Source organism: Macaca mulatta, chromosome 3, assembly GCF_049350105.2.
Source record: "Macaca mulatta isolate MMU2019108-1 chromosome 3, T2T-MMU8v2.0, whole genome shotgun sequence".
Taxonomy (NCBI): Eukaryota; Metazoa; Chordata; class Mammalia; order Primates; family Cercopithecidae; genus Macaca; species Macaca mulatta.
This window is the reverse complement of record NC_133408.1, coordinates 190,035,507-190,055,447: the sequence shown is the minus strand read 5'-3', so window position 1 is coordinate 190,055,447 and position 19,941 is coordinate 190,035,507. Positions and strand designations below refer to the sequence as shown.

At 42.4% G+C, this 19,941-nt stretch overlaps 1 protein-coding gene across 4 annotated transcripts; it reads left to right on the top strand.

The window, feature by feature from the left end:
- The first annotated feature begins 302 nt into the window (after window positions 1-302).
- GIMAP6 (GTPase, IMAP family member 6) lies at window positions 303-6,779 on the top strand. Of its 4 annotated transcripts, none has more exons than XM_077997713.1 (4): window positions 303-504; window positions 1,348-1,475; window positions 2,547-2,631; window positions 4,349-6,779. In XM_077997713.1, the coding sequence occupies exons 2-4, from the start codon at window positions 1,404-1,406 to the stop codon at window positions 4,450-4,452; spliced, it is 261 nt and encodes an 86-aa protein (XP_077853839.1). In that variant the 5' UTR covers window positions 303-504; window positions 1,348-1,403; the 3' UTR covers window positions 4,453-6,779. The 4 variants fall into 4 exon arrangements, with proteins under 4 accessions (XP_077853839.1, XP_028702296.2, XP_028702298.2 ...); XM_028846463.2 differs by having other exon boundaries at window positions 4,125-6,779; XM_028846465.2 differs by lacking the exon at window positions 1,348-1,475.
- The last annotated feature ends 13,162 nt before the right edge of the window (window positions 6,780-19,941 follow it).

The following is a 19,941-nucleotide window of genomic DNA, read 5'->3' as shown; positions in this document are numbered from 1 at the left end:
GAAGGAGAGGCTGGGGAAGAAAGGAGACAATGACCATTTGCTCCAATACTGAGGCATAGAAGTTCCCTGGGGAGGGGGTGGGGTTTAGAAAAGAGAGATCAGGAGAAAGTCACTCTTCCTGACACAGGTCTTTCTGAGGCATCTGCTTTTTTTTTAAGCTCTGAGTTCTAGTTATCCTGGCTCAGGATAAAAATAATCCCACCACTAGTATCCTCCCTTTTTCTACTTCCGAGGCTGCAAAGTGCAACAGTAGGCTCCCTGACTCAGGAGGGCGGGTGTTCCTGCCCACTTCCTGTTCCTCCATCTCCAGCAGACACTGCTGTTTCAAGGCAGGTCTCCAGCCCAGCTCTTCGATCACGTTTTGCTGAAAATATAAGCAAACATCGGCCTTGTCCTCCATGTTGTTCATACACCATGGAAGCTTTCCTCTGCCTCCTCCGTGAGAGTGTGTGGCTGAGAGACAAGAAACGTGGCCCTTTCTCTTCCCTGTTAGCTGGTGCAGAGGTAAGTCTGAGTAATTGTGTGTGTCATATTTGGATGTGTATGTGTGGGTGTTTGTGTTGTATATGTGTGTTTACATGTTTGTATGTGTTAACATGAATGTGAGTGGTATTTGTGTGTGTGATGTTTGTGTTGTATGTGTATGTGAGTGTTGTTTGCATATGTGTGTGTTGTGTATGTATATTTGTGTTTGTGTGTGTATGTGTTTGTGTGTTCATCTGCATGTGTGTGAGTGGTACATGTGTTTTGTGTGTGTGTGTTGTGTATTTTTGTGTGCTGTGGTGTGTGCAGGTTTGTGATGTGATAAAAAGAGCTGTGACCAACAAGTCTGGAGAACTTTTTGCCCTGTGACAAAGTCACTGTTTAATATTTGGCAAGATGCTTCTCTGAGTTTTGCTTTCTTCCAGAGCAACATGACAAGGATGGTACTATCTGTTCCATCTTCTGTGTTGGAGACAACACACACTGTGGCCAATATGGGAGGCGCCATTCCAGGCAGGGTCCAGGAGGAGGCAGGGAGGCACCTTGGGTGCAGACCCGTTCCCCCAAAACCCTGCGAGGGCACACTGCAGGTTCCTGCATGCCACAGCCTAGTCCCACCCGGCTGTTGTTTCCTGTTAAGCTGCCTGCCTGTTCTCTCTAAAGGAGGAATGAGATTACATTGGTAAAGTGCTGCCTCAGTTTCCACCAGGGATGTAAGGAAGTCAGGAACAAAGAGATTGAGAGACCACCAGTTAGGAAGAACTGAACTCCCTTTGGTAGGTGAAATATTGGACTCTTTCCAGAATCTGGCTGTTCAAGTTTGAGTAAGGCTGTCCGCCTGGTCTGCTTTTTCTCTCTTGCTAGAAAGTCACCAGACCTTCCTGGACTCCCTCCATCCCCAGCCCAGCACTGCAAAATTGATGTCTACCAATCATAAAGCAATATCCACATATACACTCCTGGGATCTGGGGAGGACTGGAGTGTTTGCCAGGTGAGCAGAGTAGAACAAAAATACAACAATGTGGCAATGAGAAAAACCTGTCTATCAGGTTCCCCTGGACTTAGGTTTCCCCACACCCCAGACCCTTCATCTGGATCTGTTTCATCTGGTTATGAATGTCCTACATGATCTGGAAAAACAGTCATGGACCATGCAACTTCCTCCTCAGTCGCACAGAGAAAATCTGCAGAGAGAACCTTATGGGATCTTGACATACAGAACTGTGTTAGTCCATGAAGCCAGGACACATTGCTGTCATGGGAAGGGGGACAGGAGTTCCTGGTTGGGAATGATGTGGCCCTAATTTGCAAAGAGGACTAAGAATTGCTCTAAAAAATGTTATGAAGTATGTTGGGACCTTAATTGGGGAAGAGACATTCACAGGCATCTGGTTCAGGTCCAACATTCATACTGATGGGATGCTGAGGCCTAGGTAGACCTAACTGGTGGTTGCATCTCCCCTGAAGTCTCTGGCTTCCTTCCCAGCTCAGCCCCTGCAATCCCAGTTCTCTGCAATCCTCACTGCACAGTCTTCTCCAAAGTCTGGCCCCAAGACCCTTCCAACAACATCCTACTCATTCACGTCCTCCAGGCACACTAGACTTCCTACTGCTCCCAGGGCACACAGGATCAGAATCACACCTGCTTCTGTGCTTCCCTTCCTCCTCCTCCTCCTCCTCCTCTTCCTCCTCTCCTTCCCCCACCTTCTCCCCACTGCCTCCCCCTCCACCTCCCCCCACCTCCCAGAACAGTTCCAGACCCTGTGTCTATCCAAATATCATCCATTCTTCAGGTCCCAGGCCAGTTGCACCTTTATCTGTAAAATCTCTTAAACTTATGGAGACCACAGTGGAGGGGGCGGGGGATAGGGTCCCTAAAGAAATAGGGTCCCTAAAGACAGCAGAGAGTGTCTTAGACCCCTTCTTCCATTGCCTCACTCAGTCCCACCCCAACCCTAAACTAATGCAAAAAACTTTCCCCTGGCAAGAGAAAGGCGAAAGGCAGGTAGCTGTTGAAACTCATTTGGAAAGTCAGTAGAACATATGATTTTTTTTTATGTAGATGGAGGAAGATGAATGTGAACACATGCCCCAGGAGAATCCCCGAGAAGAGCTGTCCCAGGATCCTGTGCCAGAGCTGTCAGGAGGTAAAGCGAATGAGGAGAGAGGAGCGGGTGGGAAACATTTGGGGTGCAGGTGGGACACAGCTCCGCCACCATGATGTGCTTGGAGAGACAGCTGGTGTCCCCTGGTCGCAGAAATTTACCCACCTCAGTCACCATCAGAGGTCTTTGAGGTAGGGCCCTTCTTATCACTAGCCAAAATAAGAAAAAAGACCCCTGGGTAGGTATGGTAGATAAAAGGAGGCAAAAAATAGCACCAATGACTAACTCACCATGCCAGTCCCAAAGGAAAGGCTTTCACATGGTGGATGTTCTTCCTCAGGAAGGATGTGCTGACAGTGGGTGTGACAAAAATAAGTGGCCTTGGACCAAGACCCTGTGTGGGTGTTTGACTGACTCCAAAGTGGAGCTGTCACGGTTGTAAGGTTGAAAGCGCCTTGTGAACAAGCAGAATGTACTTGGCTGCTGCCTCACATCTGGGCTCTGCCTTATCGAGGGCGTCCCTTTCCCTAAAGCCATTGCACAGGGTCAGGCGCTTAACTTTCAGGCAGGATTTAGAAAAGCTGGAAACCCAGCCCTTTCCTGGCCAGAATACATTATTTGTGATTCATTATGTATTTTAATATGAATGACCTTTTACTTTATGAACTTAAATGGCCTGAGCCATCTGGAAAAAGCCATGTTAACCTACTACAATAGGTTACCAATTACCAATACCTGTGCTAACACCGGTTTGACCTTTTGTTACAGCAATCAAAGTTAGCTATTCCCTTAAGAATCCTCTCCAGATCTCAAGTGATGCATTTGGCTTTAGTAAAGTCCAGTGGTGTGTGCTAGCTCCAGGCTTCTCAGATGGGGGTTCCTGTCTCCTCTGGCTCTGCACTGGGCTAGGTGGGTGGGGAAGAACATCTACTGCCCAGACTCCTGCCCATTCACTCGAATTCCTTTCCAACCACCTCGGGGAAGCTGGAGGGGGGCCAGTGTCACTCAGTTAGAATTGGTGTGTGGGTCAGAGCCAAGGGTGGCTGGCAGGCCACAGCAAGGCCTGTTGGTACCCAGGAGGTGACTGCCCCCATGCTGCCACATGCCAGCTTCATGCTCTGTCATCTGAGATACATCAATGTCTTCAGTGGAGACAAGACTGGGAAACCGGCTATTACTTGTCACTTCTTTATGTGCTCTGGGTCTTGGGACCTGCAAGACCAGGAGAAGGGAATTTCCTTCCTGCCTTCTTCCCCAGTCATATCTAAAAACCCTGGTATTGGGTGTCTTGGTGTTCTATTGGCCAAGTCTCGCTTTTCTCTCTAGGCTCCACTCTTTCACTGGGAGAGAATGTTCAGCCCCACCTTCAAGAATGTGGACCCAGAATGGTGGCCCAGCGCTGGTTTCAGGGCAGATGTTGGTCTTTGACAATCTGCCCCTGCAGTCTGGGGGTACACCAGGGGCTTCTGGTGAGAACAAGATGGGGTACATGGGCCCTAACCCCAGTTCCTTCTGCTTTCTTTGGATACTTCTAGGTCTAAGGGAGAAAGAACAGAAGACCCGAAGGAGACTGAGGCTCATTCTTGTGGGGAAAACAGGAAGTGGGAAAAGTGCAACAGGAAACAGCATCCTTGGCAGGGACGTCTTTGAGTCTAAACTCAGCACCAGACCCGTGACCAAGACCTCCCAGAGAGGGAGCCGAGAGTGGTCTGGGAAGGAACTTGAGGTGATTGACACACCTGACATTTTGTCCTCCCAGGTCCTGCCGGAGGCGGCAGCCGCTATCCGCCAAGCCATCATCTTATCCTCCCCAGGGCCCCACGCTGTGCTTCTGGTGACACAGCTGGGCCGGTTCACAGATGAGGATCAGCAGGTGGTCAGACGCCTGCAGGAGGTCTTTGGAGTGGGGGTTCTGGGTCACACCATCCTGGTGTTCACCCGGAAGGAAGACCTGGCCGGCGGCTCCCTGGAAGACTATGTGCGAGAGACCGACAACCAGGCCCTTGCCCAGCTGGATGTGACCGTTGCACGGCGCCATTGCAGCTTCAACAACAGGGCTCAGGGGGAGGAGCAGGAGGCCCAACTGCAAGAGCTTATGGAGAATGTCAAAGCCATCTTGTGGGAAAACGAAGGCAACTATTACAGCAACAAGGCTTACCAATATACCCAGCAAAACTTGTCACTCAAAGAACTACAGGAAAGGAAAGTAACACAGGATCAGGGCTCTGAGGACGTGCCTGGTGAAGAGTCATGGATGGAAGGACTGTCCCAGATCCAGAAGGAATCTGAGGAAGCCCACAGACGCCTGTTGGGGAGGGCTGACCTTTGAGCCTGTGCTGGACTTGAGCCAAGGACACCATCAGCCCTTGCACACCTGTGTCCAGTCCTCTGTTTCTCTTTCCATCCCATGGAGTGCTTCCCAGTCTCCAGGTCATGATGTCTGGTGTAGGAAGAGAGGCATGGGGCTGGAGGACGGGGTCTAGTGTGCCCAGATCACATCCCAGTTTCTTCATTCCTTCTTCTAGAACATCTGGGTCCTCCCTCCTCTGTGCTCCAACAGCATGCTGTCTTCCTATTGGACCTTCTATCTCACTGGCATTGCCTTTCATGGTTTACTTGCCTATACTCTGATAGAACCAAAGTTTCTTGAGGGCAGGCCTGTATCTTTTACTTCTGTGTAACTTCCACAGCTTTTGACTGCACTGGAGTCATGCAGTCACACTTGGTGCAGCAGCTCTGTGCGAGCTGTTGACCAGATGACGTCTCATCTCTCCCCACACCATGATGGTTTAAGGTGCCTGTTGTGTCTGGTGGCTGGAACATGGCAGTGGTGCTGAGACATGGGGAGGGTTGGAGACTGGGCTGAGAGGAGAGCAAGGAGGAACAGGGATGGAGGCAGGAGGAGCAGCCCTTTTGTTCACTCTTGAACTGTAACAAACAAGCCCCGTTGGAACTTCCTAGTGGGAATGATGGGAGAAGTCGGGGGCAAGGTATCCAAGAAGCTAGGCTGTGGTCAAGAAGGTGGTTCCTTGTCGTGGCTACAGAACATGGAAGCCCCTAGAGATGCAAGTGGACTTGGGCAGAGGAGGTCACACCACCCCATGAAGGTAGACTTATATTAGAGACGACTTGCATCTGTTACTTCCCCTTTTCCCCTGGGTTTCATGGCCACTCATGATATTTGCCTTCACCTCCTAGAAGGCACAGACTACTTTCAACCTGCTGCACCCTTCACTGCCACCCCTCCCTTCTCCCTTGATAATGGGAGCATGTGGATGGGGTGAGTGTCTGCATGTGCAAACGGGTTCCCTAGCAAGGTATTTGTGGGGGTCGAATGCAAGGAGGCAGGCAAGAAAGGGGACCTGCAAAGGAAGCAGTGGAGTGACTTAAACATCTTGCAAGGCAGCCTACCTGGTCTATGGGAGAACTCTGAAGTCCATGATGTTTTCCTGGAAGGCTGTTGTTACAGTTGGGGCTTATAAGAAGTGATACTGGACAGGATGAGAAGGGAGTAGGATATCAGCCTGACTCAGGCCTCAGGCAGGAAGCCGCCTGCCTGCAAGAGGAGACTGATGTGCCTCGGGTGCACCCCAGCTTCTCTGAGGTCCAAGATGCTCCTGGGGAGTTGACCAACATTTGGGAAGATAATAGGAGGCAATGGGGAAACTGCTCCCCAATATATTCCTCTTTTCCTTTCTTCAAGCTGCCTGGCAGGGGGTCTTTTGCTACTTTCTCCTGAGAGGGGTGGGAAGTACAGCTTGTGGGGACAGTGCTGGGAGATGATCAGAAATCGCAGGGCACAGCCTCAGGTCTACCTGGACACTTGTCCGCTGTTGGAGATTCTCAACAGCCAGACACCCAATCTGTGGCCTCCTGCTCTGAGGCCATCCCCCAGCTTCCCTAGAACACAGCAGACATCTGAGAAAGCTTCAGCAGTTCTCTTGCTAACAGATTCAGAAAAGTGTCTCAAAGCAGAGCACAGAGTTATTTGGTGTATGCTGAAGATGGCCTTTGTGCCACAATCATTTAGTAAGTAAGCAATCAATTTCCCATTGAACTGAAAATGCAACATTTATCATACATTCGATTCTCATTCACACTCCTTAAGATTTGTGTCAGAATCTTTATTTCTGTTCATGTGTTCTACTTTTCTACTCCTGTATGAATAAAATATTGATTTGGTTACAGTGGCTTTGACTATAATGTGGGAGCCAATTTTTGCCTCAGTCTTCATTTTCATATTTACCTTGCGATTCTCAGGCATTTTTTTCTTCTATGTGAAAGTTAAAATCATTGTGTAATTTCCCCCCCCCAAAAAAAAATCTTATTGGTATTCTAGTTGGCAATGTCTTACATTTATGTTAAGTTTGAGGGAACTGGTAAATAGTTTAAGTATAAGTTAGTCAAGACCATTTTCTTTCTAAGTGAACAGACTTAAAACTCCAGAGCTACTGAAGTAAAAGTTAGAATCATTTGCATTTTCATTCAGATAGGAGGTAATTTTGTAAATTTTGACACTATTATTTTAACTCTATTAACTTAAGTAATGTCATAGGAGAAAACACAAGCATTTGACCAAACGAGATCCATTCAGCGACTAACTGGCAAGGCACTCAAAACATGTCATTCATTAAAGGTTGTTTTTAATTACCTCAAATATGGTGTTTTCTTTCCTTTTTGACTAAGCACCAGGAAAGATATCTCCCATGACATTTCAGGAACAGGGGCAGATGTCTCTGCATAGCTCTCACTCTTTCAGCTTCAGAGAATGGGGAAGGCATGTGTGGGTATGTTCTAGAAACTCTAGTCTATCAACCGGTAAGAAATTAGTGGTGGGGGCTGATGGTGATGAGGGAGGGTTGTCTTGGCCGAAGCTGTGATAATAGCAGCTTATAGAGTTTGTTAAAAATATCTCTACACTAAAGTGAAGGATGAAAAAACAGGGATTTGGAGAATTTGAGCTCAGTCAGTATAGGGATTTTCTTCCTTGGTGGATCAAAGCAGGTGTGGAGTGTCACAGAAAGGTTTCAGCCTCTAACCTTTTTGTGATAACATTTATAAAGTGTATAGAAAATTCAAAATTATAATACTAAGAAAACAACTTTGAAGGCATGGGAAATGGTCAAATGCAGGTAGACATTGTTGCAGAGAACATGACCCTTAAGATGAGGGGAGCACACTGGTCTCATCTTGATGTGATTTTTCACATTAAGGCAGTATTCAGTCTGGATGCAGAAACAGCACACACCAGATGTTCACAGTGGCCTGGAGGTTGGCAGGATGGAGCCTGGGACAACCAGAGCATGTAAAAATTTACATGGGAACTCCCCAAAATAAAAGAGCTGCAGAGCGGGGAGATGGAGTGGTGGGGATTTCTGGGGTGGGCACCAAAAGCTCTGCATTTCTCCCTTCAAATCCTTGGCTGAGCCTGAGCTGTACAAGCACAGGGTACTCTCCAGAGGATCCCAGGAAAACTTCTGTGGAGGTTGAAAGAACTGATCAGAGATGTCAGCAGTTGCCCACAGTAGCAAAGAAAATTGCAAGTTCCAGTCCATCAAGTCAGAAGACCTTGGAAAACTTGTATATTTCCACTAAAATACCAAAAGGGTCATATTTTAGGATTAAGTACTGCATCTCAGAACTAAGAGACTTGCCCTAGAAGGAAGAGCAAAATTAAAGCAAACCCTTCTAATGATGTCTAAGATCAAGCCTTCCCAAGGCAAAAGCGATCTGTCAGTAATTTAAGTGCCTGTTGGAGCAAACTCAATATTCTGCAGAAGATATAATATCCAAAGCCTCTATAACATATTACCTACAATATCCTTTTTCTTATTAAAAATTCTTCTTTTCAAACATATAACTATAAAGCTATAAAATGTCCTTCTGTGCATGTTTATCTATATCTCACACATTTTTACCTTCCTTTTTTTTTTTTTTTTTTTTGAGACAGCATCTTGCTCTGTTGCCCAGGCTGGTGTACAGTGGCATGATCATGGCTCACTAAAGCCTCAACCTCCTGGGCTCAAGCAATTCCCCCACCTCAGCTTCTTGTGTACCTTGGACCACAGGCATGTATCACCACACCCAGTTGAATTTTTTAGTTTTTGTAGAGATGGGGTCTCACTTTGTTGCCCAGGCTGGTCTCAAACTCCTGAGCTCAAGCAGTCCTCCTGCTTCAGCCTACCAAAGTGGTGAGATTACAGGCATGAGCCACCATGCCTGGCCCACATTTTAAAATATTCTATTTTCACTATCATTCTTTTAAAATACTTTCTATATTTCTTGTGATGTATTTTCACTCATGGATTATGTAGAAGTGTGTGTTAAAATTCCACATTTGAGTATTTTCTGGAAATGACAGTATCCAATAGGGTAGCTATTATCCACATGTGGCTACTGAGCACTTAATATATAGGGGTACACCTGAGAAACTAAATTTTAAATTTTATTCAGTTGTCATTACTTTTAAATTTTGAAACCATGTAAAATATTTAACCATGAAACACAACCTTACTATTTTGGTGGAAATACCTCTAACTATTGCATCACTTAAGATATTACAGATCATCCCTGACTTATGATGGTTTGACTTAGGATTTCTTGACTTGATGAAGATATGAAAGTTCTGTGCATGCAGTAGAAAGCCACGTGATACCCTCTCACAAAGCTCAGCTGTGGCAATGAGCTGCAACTCCCAGTCAGCACACGATTACTCTGGTAAACAACTGATACCCTGCAGTGTACTGTGTTGCCAAGCTATAACGACCGGTAGGTTAGGTTTATTGAGTGCATTTTAGACTTTCAATATTTCACCTTACAATGGATTTATCAGGACGTAACTCTGTTGTAAGTTGAGAAGCGTCTGAGCCAGGCATGGTGGCTCACACTTGTAATTCCAGCACTTTGGGAGGCTAACATTGGAGGTAAATTGGCCCAGGATTTCAAGATCAGCCTGGGCAACATGGTGGAACCCCATCTCTTAAAAAAAGAAAGAAGAAGAAGAAGAGGAAGAAGAAGAAGAAGAAGAAGAAGAAGAAGAAGAAGAAGAAGAAGAAGAAGAAGAAGAAGAAGAAGAAGAGGAGGAGGAGGAGGAAGAAATAATTTGAAAATAGAGATGCATCTGTATTGGACTGCAAATGTGTTGCCATATGGATTGTTTTCAGCACCTCATGTAGATACATCACTGATCTAGTCAGTGTCAAAGGATTGATTCAGTTTGAATAATTTTTTAATCAGGATATAATATCTTTATTTCAATATTTTATGTAGACAGTATGAGTTATAGTTACACCTATCTATATTGTAAATGATAATTAAAATTAAATGCTAAGTATTATTTTACTTATAACACAAATTACCTTTTAGCTTAAAATAAATATAGACAAGTTTTTAATTTTGAAGTGAAGGCACAATGCTGATGCAGAATTGAATGGAGATGATTAAGCTAGTGCTACAATTAGAACAGGAAAGAGAACTATAGATGAGCAGGAGATATGTCACAAATTTCATGATTAATAGTAATAGTAATATGCCACAGCACAGCAAAAGAAAACACACAGCTTGTTTGTTGTGTTAAAAAAAAAAAAAGGAAAGATAACGGAGTGTACTATTATGATGAGACATTTTCAGCAGTTACATAGCGTGCATGATAAAAAGCTTTCTCTCAACAATCAAAAGCAGAATTGACAAAGTTAGTCACCTGGAGCCGGAATTAAACATTTACCAACGAAAAACTAAACAACGTTTAATAGGATCTGAGCTTATGACTGACAGCAATAAAACTTAAATTATTGCACACACACAAAACAACATTTTTAGTTGGAGAGAAGGTAAAATAAGTTATTACTTCAGTTATAGAAAATTTGTTGGAAAACAAGGCGGAAAAAAATTAAAAAATTAAATGTATAGGAAACATGAAATAGCTTCCATTAAGGCACCAAAAAATGCCCATAGAGGCAAGACTTTTTAAATAGTAACAAAGACTAATTGACCTAAAATTGGAAAATTCACAAGTATTTTTCTTGAGCACTAGATGAGAAGTGTGATATAAGACACTGTCTTACAAAGACTTTGGAAATGTTTTGCCTCAAAATATTTCAAAATTTATGAAGGATGTAAATTCAAGACAAAAATATAAATTAGTGGTATAGATTATCTTAAAATCTTTTACACTTGTCAAATAAGAATTTAGCTAGATATGTGGCACAAATCCCTTGTGATGTAAGTAGTCTCATTTTCATATTTTATAACCCAGGACTACTGGGGTCTGTTATTTCTGAAAATTATTTTGCCTCCATTGTTTCCAAAGAGCATTACATGTTCCTCAGCTGATACAGAGGAGTCAATTAGGAAAACTGAAGCACATTTAGGCATTAAAAGTAGGATGCACTTTCCGTCCAGGGAATTAGAGACTGTCACATGCTTTGGAGAGCTGGGAATGCACAGGCCTGGGGAAACTCACTGCTGCACGGAGCTGGTGGCTTTCAGGTGCTCGTCTGCTGTAATATGCATCTGTGGTTCACCCATTGTCTCTTTGCTGTCACTACCAGAGAATGATTCTCCTTCTTTCTCATCCACCTCCCAAATCTCACCTGAGTGCCTCTTGTTGGTGGACTCTCATGTGGTCCATATGGGGAAAGGGATGACAAGAAATGTCATCCCCGGCTCTTTCTTTGTGACTCAGAGAACTTAAGAGAATTAGTGGTACTGCATTTATAACAGACACTTTGGCACAGCTAAATAATTGAACATCAACATTCATCTTGTTAAAACAAAATTAAAGTGGAGAGTGGGTTCTGAGCAAACGAAACTAATTAGGCATTAAAAATAGCTTTAATGATGCTTAAATTGAAAACATAAGCAAAACTTAATTTGGGTTATTTCTGGTAAATTAATTTAACTTGAGTCATTTCTGTCGTTTCTAGACAGAAACAAAACTTAATCTCAGTCATTCATAAGCAGCCAATCAACATATGATTAGTGACTATGAACTTTCCAGCAAGGTAAAGAGAAAAGGCAAATTCATAACAGCAACCAATCAAATAATTTTCAAATTTGCTTCTGCATTCATCCTATAAATACTTGCCTCTGATGCTTTGTCATCAGAGTACTGCTTTTGGTTTGTGTGTTTCCCAATTCATGAATTGCTTGCTATTGAAATAAACTTGAAAATTTTGTTGTGCCTTGATTTTTACCAGTTTGGTGTCAGAAATGGGATCTGAAGGATCCCCTTGTAATCCCCAGAAGCAGTAAGCAACCAGGCATAGGTACTTGCTGAGCCCATTGTGTTAATTTCTTGCTGCATCTAAAGGTTACGGGTAAGTGCCTCTCAGATTTTGCATTTTGCATCCTGAATTTGCACCCTGAGCTCTCTGCATTTTGCATCCTGAGCTCTATAAGTTTATTTGAGAAGTTTTATTTCTGAAAGGATCCAGAGGTTGAGCTGAGTGATTGACAGAAACTGGACCAGGTCCAGTATAGTGTACACTAGCTTCCAGACTAGGTCTAACCAAAATCTGGTTTGGATTTCAAAGGTTGAACTGGGTGTTTGACAAGAACTGGACTGAGTCCAGTTAAGGAACTCTGATGTAGAATTTTAGAACAGAGAATTATGTGCTTATCAAAATCTAAGGAGTCTGGGACTCCTCTGTCTGTAACTCCAGTGCATTTTAGGTTTAAAAATTACAGACCTAGAACCTGTGCATTTCTAGAGAAATGGGTGCATCTCAGGAAGATAACTTAGAGTTATAGTGGCCATAATGGGGAAGTTTTATTGTAGATGAAATTTTTTATCTATGGGTACATTAGGAATAAAAGAGGGGGGAATCCCAAATGTTTCAAATACAATGAGATACATTTTTTGATTTGTGTACAAAAGATTCCAAAACACAGAATGACTCAGAAAATAGCCCTTTAAGGAAATCTTTGCAGTGTGCTAATAGAAAACTATTCTGAACCTACTAACCTCTTTGGTCTCTTGTCTTTTCCATCTGAACCTCATCAATACCAACTTCCTTAAAAAATTAGATCTTCAGATGAGTCAGGGGTATCTGGAACAACTAAATTTAACTTTTGGTCTTATACACACTCCCAAGTTATTGTAAAAGCATCCACCTAAGAATAAAAAGAAGAAAGACTAATTGGAAATACAGTGGATGTCTCCTCAGTCACTCACCTAAAATGTAATCTGCAGTCTCAATAAGATTGACTTCTGATAATAGGCAAATATGTCCCAAAACTCCTTCTGGAGAAAACATAGCATCCTTTCTCTGTGACTTTGAGATGTCTAAATCTTCTAAATGCAAGCGTCAGAGAAAAGACTCATAAGTAGGGAGAAAAAGAGGAATCTTTTAGAAATAAACAGACAAATAGAAAACATTTTATGCCCTTTACACAAATATTAATTAAAGTCTTGAGCTATCTGAACAGGCAAGAACATAGTTTGAACCCAACTAATGAGTTTTACATTATTATGCCTGATACATGGCTAAACTTTTAGAAGAGATGCCATGACTCTATTTGCATCTGTTTATATATTTATATATGTCTACATATGTGTATGTTATTTATATGTAATTTTCTTCCACCTATGGATAGTATTATTAGAAATAATATTAAAATAACTATATTTAATTGGCCTAGAGAAAAATAAGTGCTCATATAAACTGAGTATAGTCACATACTACATCATGCCATTTTGATAAATTAAGGGCTGTATATACTACAGTGGTTTCATAAGGTTATCATGGAACTAAAAAATTCACCTAGTGACACTGTAGCTATTGAATGTCATAGTGCAACACATTATTCACGTGTTTGTGGTGACGTTGGTGTGAATAGCTGCCAGTCATATAGAACATACAATTATTTATAGTACATAACACTTGATCATAATAATAAATGACTATGTTCCTGGTGTATGTACTTGGAAATGCAGGAATCACTGGTCTTTTGCACTGGTCTTGCTGGGAGCTGCAGACCGGAGCTGTTCCTATTCGGCCATCTTGCCAGATCTCCCTGGAGGTCTTTATCTTAAGTGAAATAAGCCAAGCATAAAAAGAAAAATATCACATGTGGGAACTGAAATATCATATGTGGGAGTTGAAAGATTCGATCATGTGGAAGTAGAAGAGTGAAAAGATAGCAGAGACTGGGAAAGTAGTGGGTGGATGAAGAGAATTGGGTTAAAGGGTACCAACATAGAGTTAGATAGAAGTAATAAGTTCAGTGTTTGATGGCAGAGTAGGGTGACTATAGTTAAACAAAAATATACTGTATTTGACGGACACCCTAAATACCCTTCACTGTGTGTTATGTACATGTAACAAAAGTTCACATGTTCCCTATAAATTTGTACAAATAAAAAAATGGAAGAAGAAGATTCTGCTTATAGTGATAAAAATGTTTCTATGTTAACACATTAGAAATTGTTGCCTTCAATTTAAAGGATCTTAAGAAACAAATATAAATCTTTCATCAGACAACTCCTGCCTTCTCCATTGATTTCTTTAGTTGATTAAATTTGACTCCTGGGAATCTTTTCTCAGAGGAATTTTTCAATCCTTGGCTATTATTCTCCTTATAGTTATTGTGTTTACCCCCTGGTGCATTACATTCTCTCAAGGGTTTTTATTCTTTCCAGTGGCCACTCACATGTCAAAAGATTGCCCTTAGGATCAGCCAACTCAAGGAAACCAACACTGGCCACATAATTGTTCACAGTAGCCTTGTAACTCTGAACCCCAGCGTAACGATTAATGATGACATCTTCCTGACTTTTCTTTCCAAGGACTACATCAACATTGGTAACTGAGAGTAATGGTATGCCATTTGGTCACACTGCCAGCTTGCTGAGGAAATAATTTAAAAGGGAAAATTGTTAAAGCACAGTTAAAATGGAGACTGGGCCTAAACATTGCTGAGCAAATGAAACCAATGAAAAATTAAAAATAGCCTTAACATTGCTTAAACTGCAAACATAAGCAAAACTTTAACTTGAGTCATTTCTGGTAAATGCTTATGTTGAACAGAAATGAAACTTAATCTCAGCCAATCATAAGCAGCCAGCTAATACATGATCATGCGACTAGAGATTTCCAACAACATAAACCAAAAAAGATGATACAGCTGCAAACAATCAAATACTGTATTTATTTTGCTTTCACATTCATCCTATAAATCTTTGCCTTTGATTCTTTGTCACTGAAACACTAAGCCTCTTTTGGTTTTGTGTTTCCCAATTCATGAATTGCTTGTTACTCAAATAAACACTATATATCTGATTGTGCCTCAGTTTACCATTTACAATAATTCTATGTGATCTTCTTGTGGAAACATTTCCTTCTCAAAAAAGACACCTAATCAATTTTGTGTATACCCAGGACAAAGTAGTTTTGATCTTATATTTTAACTATTTGCTGTCTGTCTCCTACAGTTGTGGCTGATGAAGAACACTTCCTTGTTCACCGTTGGATTCCAATGTCCTGGAGTGTGTAAAGCACTCACTAAGTGTTTCTCACCCATTTAGTAGATGCACGATCCCCTTGTCCTTGGAGATTGGTAAAACTTGGCTCAAGCCGCATTTCCACAGCACACAGAGTCCAAACTCCCTCCTGCAGGGAACTTTCTTCGCTCACTTCCTCATCCTTCCCCTACTTCCTTCTGCATGTGCCACTGTCCTCTGTCTTACCCCATTTCATGCACTTGAAGTTCATTCCCTTGAAGTTCAGTTTTCTGCCTAGTTCCCACCATCATAACAGTGATCAGCATTGTATAAGCTTCAGCAGCTTTCCTAGACATTTAGAGTTACAGGGGAAGGTACCAAAGGCAGCACTGGGCGTTTCTATACCAAGCTCACTCTCCTCTCTCTGGCTTGGAAAGACAAACTGTTTATCCCTCTACACCCAGGAGGAAGCAACTCTGGAGTTGCTTAATAAATTGTCTCAGGTACCAATGAAGGTCTCCTTCTAGCAGCTCCGCCTGGGTCAAATTCTGTTGGTTTTCTCTCCTGGGGCTGTCACTCTGTGGTTGTCAGGTGGCTCAGGATCGGGAATAGCTCCCTTCCATTCCATTAGGAGGATTAAGACACTCACTTTGGGCTCTGGTCCCTGCTCTGGTCTCCACTCCATCTTTATTAGAAAGTCTTATCCTTCTGGTGAAAAGATGGTATTTTGCCTGATTTGACTGAGTTCTTTGTGTGTTCTATTTCCTTCAGAATCCTGCAGGGGAGAAGGGTCTTTGGCACCATGTCATTTACTAGTAACACTGGATATGGGGGAAGTGCCTTGAACATTAGGTGTTAGGAATGCCAATTCCCAGGTTCCACCCCACACCTTACTCAGAAACTTTGTATTTTAACAAGCCCTCCAGGCGGCATTGATGCATGCTAATTCTTGAGGTTTTTTTTGAAAATGCAATATTTGTTTCATAGGCATACAGAGAAAAACCTGCAGAAATAATCAGCATCCAACATTCAAAAATATTAATATAATTTTGTCAGCCTTGTTAGCCTGAGGACTTTCTTCAGAATGGATTGTCTGCATTTTATCATTTCTCCAATTGTCATGACAAGGCCCAGGTTTCCTGGTTACTAGATGATAACATTTTATACAGAAATCTAAATAGTAAGATATGGGACCCTCACCCCCACCCCCGCCTCTTCTAGGGGAAGGAGCCAGAGAGGAAAGCAGAAAAACAAAGCAGTCAAATGCGTGTCCTGAGTTTTGTCTCTCCAGATGGTGGCTCGGGAAACAAGACGTTGTTAGGTACTTGAGTTCTACTCATCCCTTTAGCCTTGGTCTGAGGAGTGTCAAAGTCTTTCAAATATGGATGTGGCCAAATGTAGTTCCTTGTTTTGAGGATCTAAACTCCTTCACTTTCTGTCTGGTTGAACTGTTCTCTATCGCTTTCCAATATTTCATCCTTAAGAGTTTTTCTGAAGCTTATGTCTAGGACATTTAGCTTATAACAAAACTGTTATTTTGGATCTAGACTCAAGCTCCGAGGTTTGATTTTCTTGACCTATTCTTGGTTCATGTGTACAATGAACAAGACTTTAGTTTGACTGTGAGGTCGTCAAAAGACAACAACTTAGAAAGTGAGATTTAGGTAGTTCTAGAGTGAGGTGTAGAGCAAATTCACCCAAGCTGTGCATGACCCAAGAAGGTTACATGGCTCCAGTTATCAAGCCCATGCTGTCGCCACTAGGAAAACAGGGGCACACAAGGGCATATCTGCTTTCTATCCATTCGCCCCTTCTCCTTACTAATAAACTAGGATTTTGATTTTGACATGAGGTAGAAGCCAAATGCTGAGGACAGTAGAGGAACATGTTTAATGTTTTACAATGAGTGCACTTTTAGCTAATTTTGTCATGGATGCCATCTTGCTATTTGATCTTTAAGTAAATAAATTTGAAGAAATTCTTTTCTATGCCCAGTTGACAGAGAGTTTTTATTATGAATGAGTGTGGAATGTTGTCGACTTCTCTTTTTCTGCATATAACCTCAAGAACATATAATTTTTTTTTTGCTATATTCTGTTAATGTGGTGAATTATATTACTTCAGTTTTGAGCGTTGACTGAACTCTGCAGTCCTGGGTAAACCATTTGGTTAGGATGTATTATTGGATTACCCTTTTCACATATTGTTGGATTTGATTTGCTATTATTTTGTTAAGTATTTTTATATCTATTTGTGGTGATATGCAGTTTCCTTTCTTATAAACAATTCAGTCCATAACACAATTCCATCCATAACAAGGCTACTTAAATTTAATGTAGTTATTACTACATTGTAGTTATTAGTACAATGTAGTTTTACTACATTGTAATAGCCTAAGTGTACTATCTTGCTATTTGCTATTTGTTCCATCTATTCTTTTTCCTAGTTTCTCTGACTTATTTTCAGATTGATTCTCTTTTAGTATTCTATTATGTCTCTACAAATGGCTTTTATCTCTGTCTCTTTGCATATTCTTTAATGATTGCTCTAATGTTTACCATATGCCCACTTTTCATCATAGTCTATCTTCAAATATTATAGCACTTAATATATGTAACATGAGATAGTTTCCTGAGTCCTTCCAGTCGTGCTTCCTGTTAAGCCTATGGAACAATGAGTCAATTAAATCTCTTTTCTATATAAATTACCCAGTCTCAGGTAGTTCTCTATAACAATGTGAGAATGGACTAATACAGTAACTATTACCTCAAGAGGAATTTTAAAATAGAAACATAAGATGTTACATATATTAATTATTTATATTCTATTAACCACATTAATGTTAAATATGTATAATTCTATTTACAACATCTCCCATTCTTAGGGCAATTGCTATCTTAAGATATAGATTTTATGAATAAATTTTATATTTTAAAGATTTTAGGAATAAATATCTTAAATTCCTCAATACACTGTTGTTATTTTTGGTTTAAGTAGTCAACTAAGTTTTGAAAACTTTAAGAAGAAACAGACTTTTTTTTCTTCATGGTTTTAAGTCTCATTTTATTTTAACAAAAAATTAATGTAAGACCATTGTGCCATGATTGGAAACAGGGTGGGGTAGATCAAAGAGCTTCCACCCTGCAAAGCAATAGTTCCCTGCACACACCCACGCAGCTCCTGGAAAGAGCCTGTCCTCCCAGACAGGACCCTAGACAGTGAGCCCTGGCCTGAGGTGCAGTCCAGACAGAGGAGCACTGCAGGTGATCAAAAGCTCGGGGTGACCTGATGAGCACTTGGGGAGGTGTCACAGGGGGACAGCCCTCATGGTGAGGAGCAAGCTGGCTAACTGGTAAATGAGGTCATTCTGGGCCCTAGGAGCCAAGATGAGGTGAACATCTTGGCTGTGGACAGCCAAGGAGAGCTTGGGGTCTGTGGAGCTGCTTTCCTGTTTTGAGTGAGTCACAGGTAGGTGGCTTTCCCATGATGAATGGCACCAAAGGCAGGGCTCTGGCCTCTTCTTCACCCACCCAGCAGAGCTGCCCTCCAGGAGCACCTAACCAGTGACACACCACCTGCTCTGCCTCTCACCCAGGAGGGTGTGCCCTTTAGGACATGGCCAGTGTCTACCAGAGCCTGTTGCAGTCCTTCAAGTTAGTGTTTCTTTCAGGACCAAAAAGTGCTATCCTCATTGGAAGCTCCGGCACCACAGCCCTCTCTGAAGTACGTTCTGTTGTGTCTTTGGCACCGTAGCCCTCCCTGCAGCACGTTGTGATGTGTGTGTTTGGCTCCTCTGAGGGAAGAAGGTTACTGTTAAAAAGAATAAAGTCTGAATTTTTCATATTCGTTGATGTGGTATATCATGTTTATTCACATATGTTGAGCCATCCTTTCATCCGAGGTATAAATCCTACTTGATCATTGTGTATTATCTTTTTGATTTGCTATAGTTTTTGGTTTGCTAGTATTTTGTTGAGGATTTTTGTATCTACGTTCATCAGGTATATTGGTCTGTAGTTTGCATATGTGTTCATCAGGGATATTGGTCTGGGAATAATTATACATAATTTCAGATCACTCAGCCATTTGCGGATCCACCAGTGACATTCAGGGCCCCAAAAACCTGTCTCCACTAAAGGAGATCCCACCACACAGACTGCCTCTTGCTCACTGAGTCCCTCTCAAGTCAGTTTATGAGTTCCTCACATTAAAAGAAACAAGGTAAAATACCAGTCATGTATATAGAACAATACCAGTCTTTGGCTCCTCTGAGGGAAGAAGGCTACTGTTAAAAAGAATAAAGTCAGAAGTCAAGGAAAGGACAATTAGAAAGTTCAGATGCAGGGAGCCTGGACCCCAGTGCTGAGGACATAACCACAGTTTGAGATCAGCCTGGGCAACACGGCAAAATCCCCTATCTCCAAACAAAGAAAAAAATTAGCTGGGTGTGGTGGTGGGCACCTGTAGTCCCAGCTACTAGGGAGGCTGAGGTGGGATGATGACTTGAGCCTGGGTGGCAGAGGTTGCAGTGAGCCATGTGCCACTGCACTCCAGCCTGGGCAACAGAGGGAGACCCTGTCAAAGGAAAGAGAGGAAAGAGAGAGAAGAAACAGAAGAAAGAAGGAGGAACGAAGGAAAGAAGGCAGGCAGGATGGAAGGCAGGCAGGCATGGAGGCTCACACCTGTAATCTCAGGACTTTGGGAGGCCGAGGTGGGTGGATCACTTGAGGTCAGGAGTTTGAGACCAGCCTGGCCAACACAGTGAAACCCCGTCCCTATTAAAAATACAAAAATTAGCTGGGTATGGTGGTAAGTGCCTGTAATCCCAGCTACTTGGAAGGCTGAGGCAGGAGAATCACTTGAACCTGGGAGGCAGAGGTTGCAGTGAGCCAAGATCGTGCCACTGCACT

What these genes read in the sequence shown, in the direction of transcription:
- GIMAP6 (XM_028846462.2), top strand. Translation starts at nt 415, where the DNA reads ATGGAAGCTTTCCTCTGCCTCCTCCGTGAGAGTGTGTGGCTGAGAGAC. An exon ending in CCCTGTTAGCTGGTGCAGAG is followed by an intron (nt 505 to 2,546) that starts GTAAGTCTGAGT and finishes TTTTTTATGTAG; the next exon opens with ATGGAGGAAGATGAATGTGA. An exon ending in TGTGCCAGAGCTGTCAGGAG is followed by an intron (nt 2,632 to 4,124) that starts GTAAAGCGAATG and finishes GGATACTTCTAG; the next exon opens with GTCTAAGGGAGAAAGAACAG.